Source organism: Ochlerotatus camptorhynchus, unplaced genomic scaffold, assembly GCF_037179485.1.
Source record: "Ochlerotatus camptorhynchus isolate MF236.1 unplaced genomic scaffold, CSIRO-AGI_Acam_v1.1 ptg000244l, whole genome shotgun sequence".
Classification (NCBI taxonomy): Eukaryota; Metazoa; Arthropoda; class Insecta; order Diptera; family Culicidae; genus Ochlerotatus; species Ochlerotatus camptorhynchus.
In genome coordinates, this window is record NW_027040734.1 from 307,156 (window position 1) to 329,220 (window position 22,065).

Below are 22,065 nucleotides of genomic sequence, written 5' to 3' on the forward strand. Positions count from 1 at the left end.
GGGCGGTATCAAGAGAAAAGTCTGAGCGTTCTTCAGAAATGATAAGTAAACATTCAAACTCACGTGATATCGGTCATATGTATGTTTTTTTTTTCTTTATTTAGGAGATTTTCAGCCGTAGGCTGGTTCATCTCCGATATGTTTGTTGATTTTCATTAAACATGAATTTGTCCGAAAATAAATATTTTCCTTTGAGAAACAGATGTCTGCTTTCATTAATGAACAGTCCTTACCATATAGGTAATAGCATAGCAAGTACTGAATCTACCTAAAATAACAGTTTTACGGTGAATGACTAAAACTCAGTAAAATAAAACACCTAGTTTTAGCTGTTTTCAGTACTGATTGTATTTTACTGGAACAGTCATAAAACTTAATCCCAAAATTACTTATCACACCCTGTAAATCAAATGATTTATTTTACGTCATTCACTTCCGTTCCACCTCACACACTTGACTTCGGAAATTTATGTGTAAAAACAGCAAACCTCTGTGAAAATCAGTGAATCATCTGAAAGTCAACGCAGCAGCGCAGAAACAGCTACAATCTCTGCACTCCTGTATCGACTTCCAGATATTTCATTCACTTTCGAGCAAAAACATTAAATTGCCTGTAGTAGAGTTCCACACTTAGGCACGCAGTCTTGCACAGCAAAAAAGCTTCCAGTCGGCTAAACCACGAGGAAGTGTTGACCAATTAAGCTGGACGAGCTCTGGATTAGCTAAAACAGTATAATTGCCACCCTACCACTACACATGTTAACCGCAGTTCCCAAATAAAAATCGCCATGATTTGAAATATTTTATTTACTATTAATTTACATCAAAATACTGCGATTAAAATACTGAAAAAATCAGCATAAAAATATGTAAACAAATATTTTACTGGAAAGACAGCAATTCGTTTACTTCAGTTAAAGCAACAACTACTGAGTTGATTACTGAAAACTCAGCTCTTTGAAAATCCAGTAAAATTTTACCGACTTCCATAATCTAAACTCTGTGAGTAGTTTTTCAATCATTAAAACAAAACCTTATTTTTCTCGAAATTTTGCGAAAGTTTATTTCGTCGGATTGAAATATTTTTTCCTCTAGCTGGACTTTATGCTTTGCTTTATCGTTCATGCCAGTCTTTCGCTTATCTGTGCTGCGACATCACAAATAAATTAATAGCGAATTCGTTTATTATTCAGTTCCAACCTGGATCGGGTATCAAGATTGGGTCTGCTTGTTTTCTGACAAACGTCAGTTTGATCGTTTGTTTTTAAAACCCAGCTCAGGTTGAGGTTCGCACTGACAAAAAGTTCGGTTTCGCACTGGGTTGGAACTGGTTCCAACCTCGATAATAAACGAATTCGCTATAAGAGCAAACGGTCTATCCCTCGTTTCGTGCAACTTGCACGCACACATGCGCACACATCGGCGGTTGCTAAACGTCAAACAAATCAAAACAAACGAAGTCAATCAGTTGTTGCCGCAATCAATTTTCATTTTTCCATCAGACGTTTTCCCTCAAACTTTCGCAGGCAAAACAAAAGTGATAACGGTCACTGAAATCGATACCGTTGTGAATATTTTAATGGTTCAATAATTGCTCGCCACTTTTATTGTTGAAAAATAACAATCAAGCTAAGCGATGAGTGCCAAGAAGGAGCCGGAGACGGTTGGCTTCTGGCTGCCGAACCAGTGCAGCGCCAAGATGGACATCCTGACGCCGCACAAGCTGGCAGTGGTGTTCCTGATTCAAGAATACCTGTCGCTCAAAAAGTCAGCGGAGGAAAATCCACAGCTGGAGTTTACGGCACGGGACCGGAGGAAGTTCTGCATTCTGCTGCTCAAACTGATCCAATACCCGGACATGGCATTCAAAGATCTGTACGGGTTGCTCACCTCGCCCGTGTACGGAATCCACCGGGCTCATCTGGATGAGTTTGAAAAGCTGATGAAGATGCTCAAAACGGTTGGGATCGAGGTAAGAGGTAGCGGCGTATTGCTTTTGGCGAATGTGAACGTGACGTTTTTTGTTTTGTAGATTTTGTTCGACTTGTACAACGTAATAGAGAAGCTGATTACGGATAATGCTAGCAGCTACCAAATTGGCATCGTTGGGTTGTACCTACGCAGGGTGTTCGTAACGTTGGATAAGATGAATTTTCCGGAATTTATGGCACTGTATCGGAATGCGGTGGCCTATTACGAGAAGGGCGTTAGGGCAGTTCAAATTTCGAGTAGCACTTTCTCGAATAGCGAAAGCTTTATGAAACTCGAAGCGCAGACAGTGTACAAAGATCGGAACTCGACTAGCAAATGGTCTATGAAGCAAGCGGAGCTGTTCGTCGCACAGCAGAGTACACTGCTGCAGAACAACGAAATGAATGCCTTGAAACCGAAGGAAATGCAAACGAGACTGAATGAAATTATCCATGATCATCCCCTCTACTCGCAGGCCTATTTCGTAAGCTACTTAAACAGTGTTCGCGTAAGAGATTTCGTCAACGCAATTGACGCGCTGCATCGTTCGTTCGATAGGAGCACGCTGAACTCCATGGCTCTGGTCCAGGACAACAAGGAATATCAGTATTCAGCGCTGAACTTGGCTATTCTGCACGCTCAGTTCAACCACACCGAGGAAGCACTTGCAAGTCTCAAAGAATGCATCATGCTGGCCCAAGAGAATAGCGACAAAATTTGCCTACAGCTCGCACACGCCTGGCTCTGCCTTCTAGATGCCAGCAAACCGCAGTTCTCAGAGAAGAACATTGCCAACAAGGAACTGATAACTCTGGTACATTCAATTTCCCTTGGAATTCAATCGCTGGTGAAATCATCCGCCGCAACTGGTTACACGCCGGCCAAACTATTCGAGGTCCTGCTCAAGAGTGACATCCTTAATTGCCAGACATCCATGATAGACTTGATTGCCAATGGCATCGCAGAACGAGCTGCTCTTTGGGCCCTGTATGGGAAGAATGAGGTTTCTTCGCTTTGCTCGCAGCTGTTGTTAAACTCGGATCTCAAATCTCTCGGCAAAACCTACAATGGCGAAGGAATCTGCCAAGCGCTGTGCTCCCTGATCGTCTGGTTGGCACTCCAAGGCGAGTTCAATCTAGCGCTGATTATCCTGAAGCACACCAGAGAACGATTCCCGCGCTATCCATTGTCAAAATCGTGGATGGTTGTCGATTACTACATCAGTTCGATACAGGCCATTTTTCGAGGCGAATGGACCGATGCTAGTAACGCATGCTACCAACTCTACACCTTGGACAAGCATCTGTCTCTACTACAACGAGCCTATTTGGCACTGGCTCGTCTGAACATCACTTCAGCTGACCTCTTACTACGTAAGCTACTGGATGACGACACAATTGAGCCCCTCACAAGGGTTCGTGCCCTCCTACTATCCGCCCACACGCTTACCCTTTCCCCAGCTACGACCAAAATGGAAGTGGTCAACGTCCTTAACGAAGCCCTGGCGATCGCCAACAAAAACTATCTAGACTACGAAAAGGCTCTCATCGAAATGCACTTTGCACACGTCCTGCTAACGATGAAGCTGCCGCATCAAGCGCTGAAATCGGTCAAAAGTTGCCTGGAGAATATCCTAGCCAACGGTGGCATCTACGATAGGGCAAAAGTGCTGTTCCTGTTTGTGAAATGCATCCTGGTAGTGGAGCAGAAAGCGGTCAACAAAATTTCCAAAATCGGCAAATGTTTACCGATGCTGGAGCAGGCGGTGGAATACTTCCAGAAGCTGGAATGCTACGTCAAGGTAAAGGATGTGTACATTTTCCTGGCCTCGTTCTACAACGAGGTCGAGATGAACGAAGAACGGAACAAGTACGCCTATAAGTACCGACTAGTCGAGGAGCAGTACCCGACGGCGCGTGAATATTTAAATTTATTCTTCTAATATCGAGATTAATATTGCTTGAAAAAATATGACATTGAGCAACTCATTTGGTCCGAAAAAGTCATGCACGGATTAGCTGATAGCGCTTACTTACCTTTGGCGAAACGCGAACACTAGTCACTCCATACTTGTGGCCGAGTAAAGGCGAAAAAGGTTCCTCGCAGAACCCGTTCCCGGCTAACCAACGCCACACTCGTACTGTTTTGTCACTGAAATGAAACAAAATTTGTTCATCGATCAAACCAAAAACTGTTTATTCCTGTTTCTTATTTCAACCGAGAGCTTTCAAAAACAACCCTGAAAGAGATGGCATGAGCTACCTAGTTCGATACTTATTATCAAACCTTCCAATTATTAGACACTAGCTGAGTGTGCCCGGCCTTGCTAGGGATTCAATATTCCCCCCTATTCTGCGAGTCACGTGACTCTCTCTCACCGGTGAGGTGACTCTCTGTGCAAATCAAATGGAGAGTAACCTCACACGAGGTGACTATTGCCACCTCACCGGTGACAGAGAGTCACGTGACTCGCAGAATAAGAATTTATGAGTTGATGCGCCGAATTAAAAAAAACATGCTATATTGTACGTAGTCCCCCTCCTATCTAAGGGGCTACCTCCTATGACCTCCACATGAAAAATTTGGTTCCATATGCTTGATTAGTTCTCGAGTTATGCAGAAATTTCTGTTTCATTTGTATGGGAGCCCCCCATGGGAGGGGTCTCGAACCATCATAAGAACCTTTTACGGTATTTTCCGAGTCTATAAGGGTCAGACAGACAGACAGAAATTCATTTGTATGTATATATTGTGCGACTATGCGACTAGACTACCATGCGCCTATCTTAAAGTCATTGTTTACATTTGGCACATAGGCCCTTTCCACATGTTGCTCTAGTTACTAGCTCGACTAGCTCCCTCTATCATACGTCAAAACAAAACCGATAAAGGTTAGTGCAATGAACAGAAAGTAAAGAGGTTATATCCAAGACACGACCGTAGATTTGACGTAGGATTACGAAAGGTAGTTTTGATGTCACAGCAAAAGTATAGTAGGTATATATTAAATTGATTTCTTAACTCGTTATCAGTGAAAAAGTTCGAAAGGTTGAAATTTGGAAGCAATTTGAGAGTTCTGTTTGTGAGGTGCTCTGTCGATGTCTATGTAGTACAAGCCAATCCTGGACGATATGTCTTGGATACAAGCTCTTACTCTTTAGTAAACTCTTTTATCAGTCATTTGTGGTCCTGAAAAGGAACGATGGGTTGAAGCTTAGAAGCCAGTTTAGAACAATGCTGTAGAAATGTTCTTGGTGATGATAGAATGTCTTGCTTAAAAATTTCCAATCGCGAGATATCCGCGATAAATCATATAAATTCGAGATTGTTTTGATTTTTCTAGCGTCCTGGAGAAAACTTTGCGAAGTGTTTCTGGTAATTTGACATGGTCATGTGGTATTCGGCCATTGCGAGAATTTTTATGTAGGGGATGGGATGGATGTAATTTAGCGCCTAAATGCCCCTAATTTCGGCTCATACATATACTCAGCAATCGACTAAATTTTCAATAGCGACCAAAAATATCCATTAGTACCGTCCCAATGACGCGTTCATCTAGGTAAAATTGATAAATAGCAGATTAGGGTATTCAACACGGATGCAGCTGACGAGTTGTATGTTGTTTGGAACGAGGGTGACGTACTCGGCATACATGACCCACAGCGGCTCACGACGAGCAACTCAATCAGATCAGTGATTGAGGGTAAGGGCAGCCATGATAGCTAGCTGCTTGCGAGGAGCCTTTCGTTGTGTATTGGAGAACATCACCACTCACCACACACTGAATGAACAGCGTTCGGTGAGACAGGATGAAATTCAATTTTAAAATTTGTGTCAAATAGTTGAGCACGTTTCTTGGGAACCTTCTGGTCTTAGAGTTACCTCTATGGTTATATCAACAATCAATACGAAGCTATCGATTTTAAATTGGCTCACTACTTGACTAGCCTATTGGTCCCAAGCAAATCGATTAACGTATCCCATCCTAATCGAAATTATTATTATTTCGGGACCTTCTAGTCTTAAACCCTTAAACGCTGTACAGACTGGAGAGTTATAACATGTTATAACGGTTGTCAAATAATTGCAACACAGAAACCACCATCAAGATAGCGCTATAACATGTTATAACTCTGTAGTCTGAACGTACTATAAGACCAGAAGGTCCCGAAGAAACGAGCTCAATTTTTTGGCTCATCTCTGGTACTACTTCGGTCCCAAGCTAATCGATGCACCCCTCGAAACATGGGAAAATCCGAGGGGAAATTGTGTTTTTCTGTGCTTTTCTACGCACACACTGAGTAGATAGAAAAAAGATTGGTGACGATTCTGAAGTTTTACTGCAAAAATATTATGCCCGATGCAAGTAGCTGCGAGAAATGAGTAATGCGGTCAATTTTGGTTTTTTGAAATAGCATCCCCAATATGTTGCCGAAAGACGTAATCCTACGTCAAAAAGTAGAAGGGTCTGTGCCTAGGAGCACGAACGGAAGCTTGACGTTGGACCGCTAGTGTAAGGAACAATTATGTTGATCATTTAGTTCTTAACTCTTTCCGTTTTTTAATTGGTGGAAAAGGGCCGGTTGTTTTTCAAATGGTGGCCACACCAGTGTAAGTCGGTGCAGACCGGATGACGGCGGCCTAGTCATGCTGCCTACTGCGGAAAGCCTTTCCTCGGGTCGATGTGGGTGCTTTCGTCGTCGTGTCGTCTTCGTATTGGTGCGATGCGTGCTGTTCCACTCATACGTCGTGTCCGACGCTGATCCGTCCGTCGCTCGAAAGCAAATGACGAATCAACGATTTGGCAAGCGTTTTTATTATCGCTGCTTTTCTCCTCCCTTCCTTTCATTGGTTAAATGGTGAACGATCAACCGAGCATTGAGCTCGCTCTTGTGAGCATGCGCAATGTGTTGTTTGTTCGATTTGCGCTCTATCGTTGCGTCCGTGTTTGGGATTTTTCGTTACATGTCGGAATTTTGATTTTTTTTAATGTGACCCCTAGTATAGAACCCAGACAACCAGAATGCACGTATATTCAAAGTTGTTTTCCTGATGTACAAACATATATACAAACAAACAAATCGTATAGAATGCAAAGAAATGGCTTATACGTACAAAATTGGAGGCCGTATACATGCAAATTTTTATTTAATTTTAAATGGGTTGATTTAACATCATATACGATTTAATCTGTAATAACACATTCACTTTGAAAAGTCATACGATGTAATCCGATTTGATTTGTGATACAGTACGACGAAAAAATGAATCATCGCATATTGGTCGGAAATTTGCATTCTATACGATTTAACTTAAACATAATGCGATGCATGCCGTTCTTATATGCGATGTTGACTTCAACTGTAGCAATTTACGATACTGTCTGCACATTGTTATACGACTTCTGGTTGTCTGGGAAATTAAAGACGTAGTCCTACGTCAAAAACATTTAAGAGACTGCTTTTACTAAGTGACGGGTTGCGACAGAATTTTGTCCAGGCATCCCCTGCACGGATAGAAAACTCCTTATACCTTTTGGCAAATTTCTATTACTGATTATCCATAAAATGTATAAGTCAACTAACAAGCAGACACCTTGCAAAAAGTTAATGAAGATCATGTGTCAAATGAAACGTATAAGCGGACCTATAGGACCTATGTGGGTTGTCTTATGGAATGTATAAGGCTGATGTTTTGGCAAAAATGTATAAGTGAAACACATGGATAAAATAATTGATTTTCGTTTCGTGTGGTACTCCCATAGACTAACTCTAAGACCTAAGACCCTAAAACTTGCTCGATCTTTGGCTCTGGAAGTACCTGACCTTCGGTCCCAAGCTAATTGAAGCACACCTCGAAACGTAGGAAAATCCACGAACCACTCATTAAACTCTGTAAAATTTATTTGAGGCGAATCAAAACAAACACGAACTTTGACAGATCCTACCGTATGCGTGAGAATGTTTGCACCATCGTACAAATAAGGTTCCCGTTCCACCTGTGCATACAATGCCTTGGTTTTCTTTGCATGCACGTAACCTATAGCGCATACCGTAGTAGCATAGAGGTAACTCTAAGACCAGAAGGGGGCATGAAGTAGTTCGCCTCCTCGTGGTGTTTCTGGAAACGTTAATTATCGAACCCAAGGGATAGATATTGCGGCCAACCGAACTACAGCAGAGTAAGGACGCTGGAGCCCCATCCAGCTCGTCCCAGGAGGTCGATAAGCCCTGCACAAACCCTCGTTGTGCAAAGGCAGGAGTGACACCGGGTTCTTAGAGTGCTTAGCACACGCAGCTGGTAAGCGGTCATATCTGTCCGGTTTGGCCCTGGACAGTTGGCTGGCTATCACGTCTGCTCTAGAACTCAGGCGAACAATTAACAGCGAACAACAAGAGGAAGGCTCTGCACAGCTGCTCACTGTGCAGTAGCGAGTGTCACGTCTGACACACCACCAGTGATGCGCCATAGCGCAACCGGCCCCCTCCCATGATGTAATACTTTCGGACGGTTCCGGGGAGGGCAAGGGCCTAGAGCACAGGGTAAGGTTTAGTGGGTCGGGAGCGCTACTTCTCCCATCCCCACACCCTGAGTTATCTTCTCAGGTGTCTGGGAGTTTCCGCCGGTTGGTAGTAGGCTGTGTATAAAAGAAAATGATTTACTTAGTTTGACAGTTGCACCATGACGAAGTGGCAGCGTATTCGTGATTTGTTCCACGCGCAAATGTCGCAAAAAGACATCCCTAATAAAAAATTACCACAAACGAACGATAATCCAAATCATTGAACAATTCCACAAATGGTTTGGATGATACCCCGAACACGTCGTTAAGCAAATTAACCATACCATTTTTATTAGGGATTTCAATCGCTGTGGGAGTGTCCCGGTGGACCGTCAAAAGGGTTTTAGACCGAGAAAAGAAAGGACAACTAGCCGCGAAGGTGGCCACAGGTCGTCCGAGGTCAGCTCGGGTTCCGAGGGTTATCGCTGCTATCAAAAGGAAGATTCGGGTGAATCCAGTGCGTTCAATAAAGAAAATGGCAAAGGAACACGGGATCAGTGACTTTACGGCACGGAAGATCGTAAAGGAAGATTGCGGGCGAAGTCGAGGGCACGGAAAAAAAACTCACATGATTACCAACCGCATCCGGGAGCTACGAGTCGAACGATGCAAGAAAATCTTGAACTTCCTTAAGCGAAAAAATCCGGTAATCCTGTTCACCGACGAGAGCATGTTTACCGTCGATCCCGTATCAAATTCCAGAACCGACCGCTGTATTAGTTCTCTTCCGGTAAAAGACGTGACCGACGAGCACAAGAACGTGTATCTGACCAAGCATCCTGCTAGCGTTATGGTGTTTGGATTGGTGGCTTCCGATGACAAAAAAAATGGACCCGGTGTTCATTCCAGAAGGCGACAAGGTCAAAACGGAGGTCTACATCGGGATTTTAAGTAATTAAGTATGTTCTTCCGTGGATCAAAGAATAGTACGGTCCGAAGCCAAATGTTGTATGTCAACAAGATGGGGCTCCGTGCCACACCTCGAACCGCACTCAGAAGTGGTTGCAGGAACATCTTCCGTTCTGGGCGAAGGAGATGTGGCCGCTATCCAGCCCCGATCTTAATCCGCTGGATTACTCAATATGACGCGTCATGAAGGTCAACAAATCTCACACTAGCGAATCAATCTTCGAACAATCTTCTTTCATTTGTCGCATCTACTTGCATCGCTCATCAATTTTTTGCAGGAAATCTTCAGAATCGTCATCAATCTTCTTTCTATCTACTCAGCGTGCGTGCAGCTAGCCACAGCAAAACACAATCTTTTTTGCATCGTAGATAGAGTCGTCCCCCTCGATTAGAACCTGCCGTGCATTCCGGAAGCGTGTGGAGGCCGTAATTGCAGCAAGTGGATACTCGATCGATGATTATCATAGTTTAAGACTCTGAGAAACATCCTCCTTTGAATAAATAAAAAAACTCGAAAACGGAATTTTTGAGAATTTTTTTAATTTTGACATTGCTCAATATGGTGCAAACATTATCACGCATACGGTAGTACGAAAATGGGGTATGCTTATAGGTGTACTTAGGACCAATAGGCTAGTCAAGTAATGAGCCAATTTAAAATCGTAAGTTTCGTATTGGTTGTTGATTTGTTTATTAATTTATTTATTTGATAGGGCTCATTCGAATTAACTTTACAGAGCCGAATATTCTTGTTAATTATACAAAACATCGTAAAACTAGTCCAAAGGTACAACACTATAAACACTTTATCCTCCGCTATTCAATAAACCTCCTTCATAAGAAAGGAATCCATTTCCAGTGGTTTCAATGTACGGCAGTATCGTCAACGGGAGTTAGAGCGCTTCCATTGCAGCAATGGACGCAAAACGTGTTCGCATCGACCGGAAGAACTGCTGATGAAGAACAATCACCCCTATTCTGTATTTCGTTTCGAACGAAATTGTCATACAAAAAAAAAATTTTGTATGAGAATGTCGTTCGAAACGAAATACAGAATAGGGGTGAATGAGGAGGAACGCACAATGGTTGCAACCGCGTAAACAGACACGTGACAAACATCGAGAGTGGCCTGCTTCTGTCGACCGCCGAGTGAACTCTTGGTAATCCTCTGTGCATCGTCTCAAAATTGCGTGCCATGATGTCGCCACGCTCTTCGAATCACACCTTCCAAGGCGATATTAAATTATCATCCAACAACCAACCAATCATCCACTTATTGGATTCTGAAGCATCTTTGATTTGAATAGGCTCGATGCTTCCTCATCCTTTCGTTTTATAACGTCCCCACTGGGAATTAAAGCTGACTCCCAACTTAGACGTTACGTTACTCTATTTAAATATGAAATAAATTGTACAAGGTCCTGTCTTGAGACTTGCCGAATTAAATAAAACAAGTGAAAGTGATTGCTTTAAAGACTTTCAAACAATCCAGAAAATAAAAATAAAGAGATAGAGAGGTTTTCAACATTTTCAGAAATTATGAAGTTCAAATTGGCCCATCGCTAAAAATCTGCTATTTATCAATTTTATCTAGATGAACGCGTCATTGGGACGGTACTAATGGATAATTTTGGTCGCTATTGAAAATTTTGTCGGGGCATTTAGGCCGACATTACATCCATTTCCCCTATAATGAAAATTTGAAGAAGCACTTACTTACTTACCTTTCCATCCCCTTGGCTACGTCCATGATGACCATGTCTAGCTAGTTGTACCCTTTTTTTTAATCAAATACAAATTATCTATTTTTATAATGTTGACCATAATTAGTTCATAATCACCGGTCAACGCCCGAAATCCACTTGTCTGAATGAATAATTCTTGTAATCGTCCTCCTAATTACGTGGTTCGATAACTCAGTCGTAGCCATAGACATGGTTTACTCATCGCATTTGGGGGGAGCAGTCTCAGTTTGGGGTGACTTCCGGAAGCTTAAATTGATGGCCGGTGCGTCTACGCTGTGACATATACATTTATAACCACATCATCCCCACGTTTTCTCTCTTCTATTAGATTCTACTTGATAGAATCCTTGATATAAGGTGACAACCGATATCGGTGCAATGATGAGGGACATTATAGATATTATAATTCATGTGCGACTGATTGACTACCCCTGAACTACCCATCAATTGCGATGATGCCTGATGAAAATAGAACAAAAGTCGGCATATTGTAATATCGATCCTTTGCGTTCTGAGCTGGAGGGGGGGTATTTTTAAACATTGTATCAACTGCACCCACGTGAAGATTTTCTCACTTTACAAAGTAATAAGTTTTATAAGGAGTAATTAGGGAGGAAGTTATGTGAGATACTGGGCAGGTGCAAATCAAAAGAAAAAATCACCAACTTACGTTCCAATCCAACCAACTGTATCGATCGGACACAATAAAAGAATGCCTGTTGCATTAGGGTGGGTCACTTTTACAACCCCCTGCTATGTATTGAGATCCCCAACAACTGTGCCAAATTTGAGCGTATGTGGTTACGATCTGGATTTGCGGGAGAACTTTAAAGTTTGTATGGTAAAATATATGGGAAACGGAACATTTGCTTGTCAAAAATTCAAACATTGATCAGTTTTTACCAAACTGGAAAAGCTATGCCAAACAACTTTGTCCAAGATCGCAAATTGATTCGACTGCAGTGCAAAAAGTGATTAACCTTTTACTTTATTGAATGTGGTCCGCCATACAAAGTTGACCCACCCTACTGTTGCATTATAGATGATAATGCACCTGATAGTGGCCTGATATTTGATTCATATTTGATATGTATGCCTTGCTCTTGTACGTCCTCGACATTGCAATTACCTTGACCCGGTGACGAGTAACGAATTTCCGAAAAAGTCAACAGACGTGACGTCACTGTTGTGGCTGGTTAGCTTCTGCAGAATCTTCGTCCGGGAACCACTCATCTTTTGGCAACTATGTTCTTCGTTAATATACTCACTGGCACTGGAGCGTTTGAGAAAGATTTACACAATGACGCGGTACTTGTTGATGAAGCAATTTTTCCTACTTAATCTTATCGCAAAAAAAAAACGTCGCAGATAACAATAGAGAATGGGGTTGTATTATACCTATTTGCTTTTTGTCAAGTGGTTCGTTGCTTATGTTTTCATTCACCAAGTCGGCGTCATCATCATCATCATCATCTTGATGTAGTTCAAACAAAGACAGGATACACTTAGTCCATTAAAAAAAACTCGACCGTCCTCGTCCTGGAGCAAGGGCGGAACTGGAAAAAGTTTCCACATGACATCACTTCGCTCCACAATGCAGTGACGACGAGAGGCGTGTTTGTTTCGACACAATCTGAGCGACGAGAGAGACCGAAAAATTCACATTCAAACTTTAAAAGAATGTAATTGCATATTGCATTGTAAGTAGTTCACCCATACCTACTGTTCACATTTACACTAACAGTAACAGCACTTCTCTATTCACAACTACGACTGTCAATGGGACGAGGAAATGTTATGACGTCGTTGCTCGACTGCAAGATTCGTATCACATGAACTGATACAACACATCAGACATCTAGCCTAACTGGAACTACTAAAGTCAATCTATTGGTCTTGCGTACGACGTAGGTATCAAATCGTATAGAAACATGTTGCGTAATAAATAAACTCCTACAAGCTATTGTCGTCGTCGATTTACATATCGATGCTACTCCCTATAGGTAGGACATCGGGTACATAAAAAATACAGCCTGTAGTTCAAGGCGACAACCGAGGCGGTTCATGGTTTACACCTGTTGGCCGCTAGTAACCAAGATGTTTGTTTACATACGGATGTACAAATGTTGGTGTCGTATCCTAGCATGTATTCAAACGTGACATGCGCGTGTTGGTGGAGGTTCTATTTTCTCTCCCTCCCTGCAATTTCTGTTGTTTATTTGTTTTGTCTGAGAGTTCTGTGTTACACGTGGTTCCTGTGGCACGGTGGGAAATTCTAGTAAAATTTGTCTTGCTGCTACTTGATACTATATGGTCTACAATTCGTTGAATCGAGCTTACTTAAATAGCCTGGGCAGCTTCAGCCAACGTGAAAGACTTTCATCCTGGCGGCTGCTTGCTTTTGCGTTCTTTCAGATAAGGCTGGCAATGAATTGAACTTTATTGTTTTTCTCAATACTCATCTCAAATGAAATTGCATCTTCGAAGTCGACTTGTTATTGTATTTTCAGTTATTATAATTTAGGTCACTTCAACCGTTAGGATTCGGAAAAAAAAGGATCACACAATCGTCCGTACTCCAGTTCTTGTTTCGCTCTCTCTCCCTCTCACTCCGTGAGGAATCTGAATCCTCACGCTTAGTTAAACTTGCCATTCTCCGCGTTTCAGGTTCCATTTTAAGTATCCCCCTTCTTCTGTTTGAAACGATTTCTTGCCGTCAGATTATCGACTGCCGCCTCCCGAATAACATAAAAGTTGATTATTGATCAGCTGGCCACAGTTTTCCTTCCCTCGTTTACGATTGACCGCTGGTTTAGTTATTGTGTGCGCTCGCGCATACTAGTTAGACAACTTCACTGGTACGGAACAGTCAATGTCCCAGTGCGTCTTAAGACTAAGTGGAAATTTTTGTTGAAAAACACGGAGGGAATGGGACAAAAAAAAATGAACACAAACGAAAACCGAAATGTTGAAAACGGAGTTGTGGGTGGCCTCGAATTCGCTCCCCTTAGGGTGTAAGTCTCTTCGGGTCACGCGGGAACATTGAGGTTTTACGGATGTTGTCCAGTCCGAGGTACAGCATGACAACACGCTCCATACCGATGCCGCCGCCAGCGTGCGGCGGACAACCGAAGCGGAACGCTTCAATATAGGCGGCGATTTTCGAAATATCTGTTGAATAAGCGAACTTGCGTTAATGAATGATTCTTTGGTGGAATTTCAGCAAAGTTTCCGTACCGATTGCGTGGTGCTTGGCACGCTCTACCAGATATTCGGGATCGTGGATACGTTGCGCACCGGACAGGATCTCTTCGCCTCGCATGAACATGTCATACGAGTTGGAGTACTTCGAGTTGTTGGGATCCGGCATCGTGTAGAACGGTCGCACCGCCAGGGGGAATTTGTCGAGAATGTAGAAATCGGTGTCATACTTTGCCTTCACCAGCCTGCCGAGAAGTTTTTCACTCGGTGTCGATAGATCCTCCTCGTCGTCCATTGTGACGCCGGCTTCCCGCAGCATGGCGACTGCGTCAGCGAATTCCAGCTTGAGGGGTGGTTCCAAAAATTTGAACGCCTCAACGTTGTACTGCTGACCGACGGCGGCAATTTCGCGGCCATAACTGAAACGGGTAAAAGGGAATTTAGTTCCAACTTAGACACTAGAAAAAGGATCATCGAAATTTGAACATACTTATCGCGCAATCCCTTGAAGATCGCCGTAAACGTATTGCCGATGGTGTCCAACACCTCATGGTAGTGATACTTGAACGCCATCTCCAGATCGAGTCCTACGAATTCAGTTAAATGTCGGTGCGTGTTGGAATCCTCCGCGCGGAATACAGCACCCACCGTAAACACCTTGTCGAAGTCAGCTGCGATTGCCATCTGCTTGTACAGCTGAGGAGATTGGGCCAGATATGCAGAGTCTGTTCCTCAAACAGTGCCGGTTATAATTCGTCTGATAATTCGTCAAACCTTATCATCCTTACCTTTGAAGTAGCTGACCGTAAACACATTAGCACCACCCTCACTCGCAGCGGAAATAATCTTCGGTGTGTGAATCTCGGTGAATCCCTTATTCGCCAGAATGTCACGGAACAGTTTGCACACACCGGCCTCCAAGCGGAAAATCGCCTGATTGGCAGGCGTTCTCAGGTCCAGCACACGGTTGTCCAATCGAGTGTCCTGATTGACGCGGATTTTTAGCGCCTCCGGATCGTCGGATTTCTCCGGACGCGCAGCATCTTCAATTTGCAGTGGCAGTTGGGCTTTCGCGGCCGACACCAAATAGATCTCTGCCACGTGCAGCTCCAGGTTCTGCTCGGTACACGATTCGATCTTATTTTGCACCGGAATCAGCTTCGCTTTGATGTCGATGATGCTTTCCCGTGGTACACTCCCGGAAAATTTGACCATCTGCTTCGAAACGGTACTCTCGTTCACGGCTAGCACACACTGCACGGTGCTACTTTGCTGACGGAGCACCAGGAAACACTGCTTGCCCTTGGCACGTGACGTATGCACTCGACCTCGCACCCACACCAGTGCATCCTTCCCGCAGGTGGACAGGTCATGCACCATTGTAAAGTTACGCTCGGCATGCTTGGCCGTACTCTGGATCATCTTGGTCACGCCGTACAGACCGACCGAGTAGTCTTTGCTCTCGTCGCCGCCCGGTTCCTGTTGGTCCTTCTCGGCAGCTGCCGCTGCTTTGTGCTCCGCTTTCTATACGGAACATGTTTATAAGTCGGGTTAGTATGATAAATGTGTTGATGAAGACGGGTATTGGTAATACCTTAGCGGCCTTGACGGCATCTTTGGCTGCCTTCTTTGCGGCTTTCTTCGATTGCTCGGTCTCCTCGATGATGGTGTTCTCAACCATGGTTGCGCGCGTCGCTGGGAATCAAGTTCCTGTGAAATAAGAATGATCTATGATGAATTTCGGCGTAAAGGTTCGCGTTTCACGAATGCTTCGTCGAACTAGACATCCCCCCTAATCACGGATCAGTCCGAATATTATATATGTTGGTAGATATCTGTTACAGTATATCTACGTGCAAACGGAAAAACGCAACATCCCACGCGAAGAAGCTTGAATGAAAAATTATCTACGTCACGATCGACACATAACTACTTCAGTCAGCTTAGTTTTCCCGGTATTTTCGTATTTTGGATTACATTGCAGTCTAGTCTGTGATTTATTTTAACCGTAAGTCGTTCGACATCAAAATTGAAAAACGACCCAGACACCCAACAAAAACAATGATCTCAACAACAACCATCAAAATACCTTGGTAAATACCTGTACCTATATAAAATTAATGGTGATAAGATCCCCCAAAAAGGTACGGCAGAGCTGCGGCTTACATAATGTTGCTGCTGTGTTGGTGTTTTGCCAGACGTACAGACGTTGCACATACAATAATTTATTCCTGATACAGGACCAGGAATGGGATGATCAGACTGAGGGAAAGAGAACCCAGTAAAAAAGTTGTAACGTTGCAACCAAACTTCCTAATGTTGCATCATTTTTTACCACTAAGGAAATTTTAACTTAAAAAGGTACCCTTATCAACAAAAGAGAGCCACGAAGTCAAAAACCTCAGATCATCAGTGTTTCGACAAAATAAAGCACTCATTGCACTTTGCCGGACGGAATCGCTATGCCTCGTTGTCGTCGATATTAAACGAGCAGACGGGAAAGTTGGATTCTACTTCCTATTTAACCTAAAGTGCCGTGAATCAGGCTCAAATTTCGCCGGTTTTTCAGGCTCACCTAAATGAAGTTTGCTGGTATTCTACAGCTAAGGCGTAATCCTACACTTTTCCACCAAATCTGATCACTTTCAAAGGGGTTTTATCGCATAATAATCACTTTTCACTTCTACCTAATCAACCGGACCGCACTATTGCCCGCAACTTCTGTGCAACTACACGTCGCGAATTTCAGGTTTGGATTGAAAACTGCACCGACGGAGAAGAAACTGACAGAGCGTCTGTCAGTTTGAACGCATCAAGATATTGTTGAAAAGCAGGGGTGTGACAAAAGCAGGCCTTTTGGTAACCACAGTGCATGCTCGATTATCCGACCATCACAGCAAAATGCACTGCTATAACTAAAAAAAACATGTCTTTTAACTGAAAGTCTGCTATTGTCGCTAGAGTTGGAAACCGAAATAACCCACTCTCGGTCTGTACGTTAAACATAACGTCGCATCAAGTGCGCTGCATTCTTTGAATTATGCACTACACGAAACGAAAATTAATTATTTTATTCATGCGTTTAACTTATACATTTTTGCCAAAACATCAGCCTTATACCACAAACGAAGTTACAGACGACTTTCTCCGAAGAAATGAATTAAAATAATGTGGTTCTCTGTAATAGAATTTTAGTCCACCTTCCGCCCCTCACCGCCAGGTTCGCTAGTATTTTTGTGTTGAATTAATTCAAGTTGGTTTTGTGTGCAATGATCTGGCAACTCGTGTCCTTGCTCGTGTTGACGGGGTGCTGTTTTCTCACTCATCGAAGGAAATTTTGATTAGAGTGAGAAAGTAAGGAACAGTCAGCGCGGGAGCCGTGTGCGTTACTATAGGTGCGGCAGAAGGAATGTAGTCGACTCTGTCGTTCTCACGGTGTTCTTACGCATGATCCAACGTTTCGTCACACTAGATTATGCATAAGAACGTCGTGATAATGCAAGTGCTGGCTTGTTTCCTTCTGCCTCACCAATCACATTGATCACAGCACATACGATTCTCCGTCGGTTCGTGGTGCATTGTGCATTCTTTGTGCCATACCACCAGTCCAAACACTAGTGGTGGTAAGCTCCAACCGGTATTATCCTCGGATTAAATCCCGATCAAGAATGTCCGGCTGGTTTGATGTCGACATCAGAGTTAATCAACATAATTCTGAGCAAACATTTTTCAGATCATACAAACAGGGACGGTATTAAAAGTTAATCCGAGTTGGAGCTTACCGCCATAGAAGTTTTGGAAGGTTCTCCCTCAGTACCTGTAAGCAGTGTGATACCAGCTGACATTCGCATGGGTAGAGAAATCCGGAACATTTTCTCACTTTTGAGCATCAACGTCAACCCGGTCTCGAATCGCATTTTCGCTTGAGGTGGCACCGTTGGCAGTAATCTATTGCGCCGTGGGAAAGACCTGCTTAGTGCACTAGTGCTGGAAAATTCTGCAAGTTCGTCATTAAAATTAAATCAACTTTTCTTCGCTGTAACGTACTCCGGATCAGACTCGCTGGTGGAACGTTTTCGTGGGACCCAAAAAGCTTCAGTTTGAACTGCTTTCCAAAAGATTTCTGGGCAGGCGTCTTGGGACGCACGATCTCCACCGAGGCATCCGTTAGCGTGTTCGTGTCGGAGCGGATGACCTGTTTGATCGGCTGCAATTCTACCATCGATTTTCGGCCCTGCTTTTTGTTTAACTTCACACGATAGTTGAAATCGAACACGGTCGACGATCCGGCGGAGGATGCTTCGTCTTCATTCTCCGAAGAAGTCAACGATTTGATCTTTTCCGAGCTGAGCTTCTCGAGCCTTACGACCGGTTTGACTCTAAGTAATTTTTCGACGGAAGTTCCTCGTGGCAGTGGAATCTTCTTGACCAGTTCCTCCAGACTGATTTCTTCGCTTCGAAGAAACGAACGAGGAAGAACTAGATGAAGACGTGGACAGCCGTCATTTCGACGTTGGTTTCTTTCGTGTAGAAATCAGATCGGAATCGCTGTCGTCACTGTCTATTGCGGTTCGTCTTTTCTGAGATTTGCGTTTGGTCGTCAATGCAACTGACTCTTCAGAATCTGAATCATCCGATTCAATCTGACGTCTGCCACTAGATCGGCCCCTAGAACTCCCCTCTCTGCTATCGTTACCGGCTTCCGCCCATCTTGCTGCTTCCACTCTTCGGGAAGCCTTGGCTAGCTTCAAAACCGCTTCCGGCGTCTTTCGGGCAATCGGATGACAAAAGGTGAAAACATAGTTCTTCGAGGGAACCTCCATGCACTGATCTTGGCGACAAGTCGAACCGCACGTTGCACAAAGGATCAGATCCCAACGCTTGCAATCGTCGTAATCTCGCCCATACCGACAGCGACACTCTTCAGCGTCACACTCCGAAGGACGTTCCAACTGATCGTTGAATACATTCGGTTCCAGCTCCCACGAGGCATCCTTCGAACAATTAAAATAAAATATTCAGTATTCAAATACCGATTCACCCACCTCCGCCGCTTCACTTAATTTTCCGGAATATAAATGCCACGCTGATGGATCTGCTGACTAAAGTCGTCCTTGTTGCACAAAGGGCAATTGAAATAGTACCTCGCCGATTGGGCAAACTGTGCCACGTAGCTCCGATGGAACCAGCCATTCTGACAGCACGGGGCACGAATCGATTCCAGCTTCCTGTACGGTCCCATATCATCGTAGCAAATCCCACAGGCTTCGGTCTAGGAGTGTTTCACCTTATCCACCAGCGCTACGTGCTTATCGCACCACGACTGGAACGTTTCCACGTAATGCGACAGGCACTCATTCTGCATCCCACAAAGCGTATGGAATGAACGGAAGCAACACCAAACGTTTGCATACCGTTCCTTGCAGATGTAACACTTTTGTCCTCGGATACGAGCTTCCTCATTTCTGATGTCCTCCTCCATGAATCCGAAGATTCCCTCCTCGTCTTCAGGTAACAAGGTACACGTAGCAGGTATAATGACTAGTTTTGCCACGTCTAGTAGCCCGGTCCAGAATAGAGCATCGCACCATCGTACCGCAATCATGCTCAAACGCGTGACATACAGCATCTTTAGCCGAAATAAATAATAAATTGAACAAAATTGGTTTCATCCGATCCTCCTTCATTCTCACCTTCAGCACGTCGATCGATTCGATGGATTTCGGCATGATTTTGGAGTAAATTTTCCTCCTTCAGATCGCCCTCGTCGAGAGCTTTCAGTTCCTCTACGGAGGAGCAAATGCATACCGAGTATGGCCACCCGAAAAAAAAATAATTATAATAAAATAACGAAATTACAATGATTTTTACGGTTGAATTTCGGGCACATTATAAATTTATTGTTAAATTATTGGACGGGTGAAAAAATAAATTTCGTTTTAAAAGATACAATTCTCAATGAAAATTAATTTGATGAGATCAAATTTGTTCGAGAAAAATCAGTTTTTTTATTGTTAAGATGCTTAACAACCCCCCTTTTTTACTGTACATTTCTCATATACCATGATTTTCGTTTTGATTTTATGATAATCAACAAAAATCTCCATTCAAAATCATTATATTTTTATTGGATTTTTTTACGGTCGGGTCCTGTTTGGCGTCCAACAACTTGATATCTTCTCGGTCGCGAATGACCATGGCTTTGGTTAGGAGCACCGACTGATGAAATCTTTAGCAACAATTGCCGCCAAAAAGCGCGAGTCATTGACAGCTCAACATTGTTTACTTGTAAGCAAATGTTAACCCGATGTGTTTACTCCTAATCATTTTGGCCTAAGGTCTTTCATTATACAAAAGAAGTGCAGATAACAATGAACACAACATAGTGACATGCAGTTTGACAACAGGCTCTCCCTTTCAATTTTCGTTAGAGAAAAAGAGATAACAGGCGGTGCCCCAATAGCATCAACTACTTTAAGCTAGTACATATGAGTAGATAGTGTTGCCGTGAGGTACACTCGAAAATTTCAAATGTAAGTGCGTCAAACCAAATTTCGAGCCGCTCCGTCTGTCACTTCGTTTGTGCTTATACATTCCATAAGACAAACCACATAGGTCCTATAAGAATGCATAAAAGGTATGTGTGACCGCTTATATATTTCAATTGACACATGATCTTCATTAACTTTTTGCAAGGCGTCTGCTTATTAGTTGACTTATACATTTTATGAATAATCAGCAATAGAAATTTGCCAAAAGGTATAAGGAGATTTATATCCGTGTATAATGCGCACTAGATGCGAAATGATGTTCAACGTACAGAACGAGAGTAAAATCGATTGTCGTGAGTGAGTTATTTCGGTTTCCAACTCTAGCGACAATATCGGAAACAAGTTTTCAGTTAAATGACATTAAGATAAAGGCCCAAACGCAATGACGACGGAAGCGGAACGGCAACGGCAGCGAAAAAGCCCGATCTGAGTAAGCCTACTTGTCGGATTGAAAACTAGTTAGATCCAAATCGACTTCGGTTAGGCATCTTGATGTCATTAGTGACAACTGTCAAACTTTCCGTTTCCGTTCCGCTTCCGCCCACATTGCGTTTGGGCCTTAAGTTTGGTCATTGCTCCAGTATTTGGCCCTACACAGTAAACAAAAAATGTATATCCAGCTTTCCATGCTCGGTAATGGCGGCCTGTTTGTATGAATAAATGTATCCTTCACTGTGCTTTTTGACACTATCTGGATGTTCGAATTTCAACCCCTTCCCTTTCCCTCTCCCAGGAACAGAAGAAAATGGAACAACATACGCCCTCCAGTTAGTGTCAAAAAGCACAGTGAAGGATACATTTATTCATACAAACAGGCCGCCATTACCGAGCATGGAAAGCTGGATTGATCAGACTACCGGGAACCGGTAATCTGACCGTTTTCAATCTGCACGCCTTGCAAACTAAAAAGTGGTCAAACCAAGAGCTGGTCACTCTACACATTTACTTTGCGCCAAAATTTTTCTCAGTGTGCCTCAAGTGTGCTGCGCTGTGCCAAGAGTGCCAGTCATCGGACTGCCTAAAACAAAAAAATACTATAAATGAACGATAGCCCGAGGGGCACGCAATACAAAGAACCGCCGAAGTTTTTTTTTTTTTTTTTTTTTTTTTTCTTTATTACAGTGAC

The 22,065-nt window shown here is 43.3% G+C and overlaps 3 protein-coding genes and 1 pseudogene across 3 annotated transcripts in view; 1 reads left to right on the plus strand and 3 right to left on the minus strand.

The window, feature by feature from the left end:
- LOC135704634 (WD repeat, SAM and U-box domain-containing protein 1-like) overlaps window positions 1-12,666 on the minus strand; it is a 32,057-nt gene extending 19,391 nt beyond the window's left edge. Inside the window, exons 1-2 of the mRNA XM_065226112.1 lie at window positions 12,317-12,666; window positions 4,008-4,122 (exon numbers count right to left, since the gene is read on the minus strand). Of these exons, the coding sequence (XP_065082184.1) occupies window positions 4,008-4,122; window positions 12,317-12,420 (219 nt within the window). The 5' untranslated portion in view covers window positions 12,421-12,666. The remainder of the gene's footprint in view (window positions 1-4,007; window positions 4,123-12,316) is intronic.
- Window positions 1,392-3,957, plus strand: ida (anaphase promoting complex subunit 5 ida). Its single transcript, XM_065226025.1, has 2 exons — window positions 1,392-1,972; window positions 2,033-3,957. Exons 1-2 carry the CDS (start codon window positions 1,637-1,639, stop codon window positions 3,911-3,913), a joined length of 2,217 nt encoding a protein of 738 aa, XP_065082097.1. The 5' UTR covers window positions 1,392-1,636; the 3' UTR covers window positions 3,914-3,957.
- Window positions 12,667-13,667: 1,001 nt separating the features above from the next.
- On the minus strand, window positions 13,668-17,115 carry AspRS (aspartyl-tRNA synthetase). Its single transcript, XM_065226026.1, has 6 exons — window positions 16,964-17,115; window positions 15,983-16,098; window positions 15,177-15,912; window positions 14,879-15,113; window positions 14,425-14,807; window positions 13,668-14,358 (listed from the first exon to the last, which is right to left on the minus strand). Exons 2-6 carry the CDS (start codon window positions 16,067-16,069, stop codon window positions 14,195-14,197), a joined length of 1,605 nt encoding a protein of 534 aa, XP_065082098.1. The 5' UTR covers window positions 16,070-16,098; window positions 16,964-17,115; the 3' UTR covers window positions 13,668-14,194.
- Window positions 17,116-18,207: 1,092 nt separating this feature from the next.
- LOC135704565 (pineapple eye protein-like) lies at window positions 18,208-19,645 on the minus strand (annotated as a pseudogene).
- Between the last annotated feature and the right edge of the window lie 2,420 nt (window positions 19,646-22,065).

Bases quoted from the DNA above. Each gene is read 5' to 3' on its own strand.
- ida (XM_065226025.1), top strand. From the start codon at position 1,637: ATGAGTGCCAAGAAGGAGCCGGAGACGGTTGGCTTCTGGCTGCCGAAC. The intron at 1,973-2,032 runs GTAAGAGGTAGC...TTTGTTTTGTAG, and splicing joins TCAAAACGGTTGGGATCGAG to ATTTTGTTCGACTTGTACAA.
- AspRS (XM_065226026.1), bottom strand. From the start codon at position 16,069: ATGGTTGAGAACACCATCATCGAGGAGACCGAGCAATCGAAGAAAGCC. The intron at 15,913-15,982 runs GTATTACCAATA...TGTTCCGTATAG, and splicing joins ATGCCGTCAAGGCCGCTAAG to AAAGCGGAGCACAAAGCAGC. The intron at 14,808-14,878 runs GTATGTTCAAAT...TACCCGTTTCAG, and splicing joins TTCAAGGGATTGCGCGATAA to TTATGGCCGCGAAATTGCCG.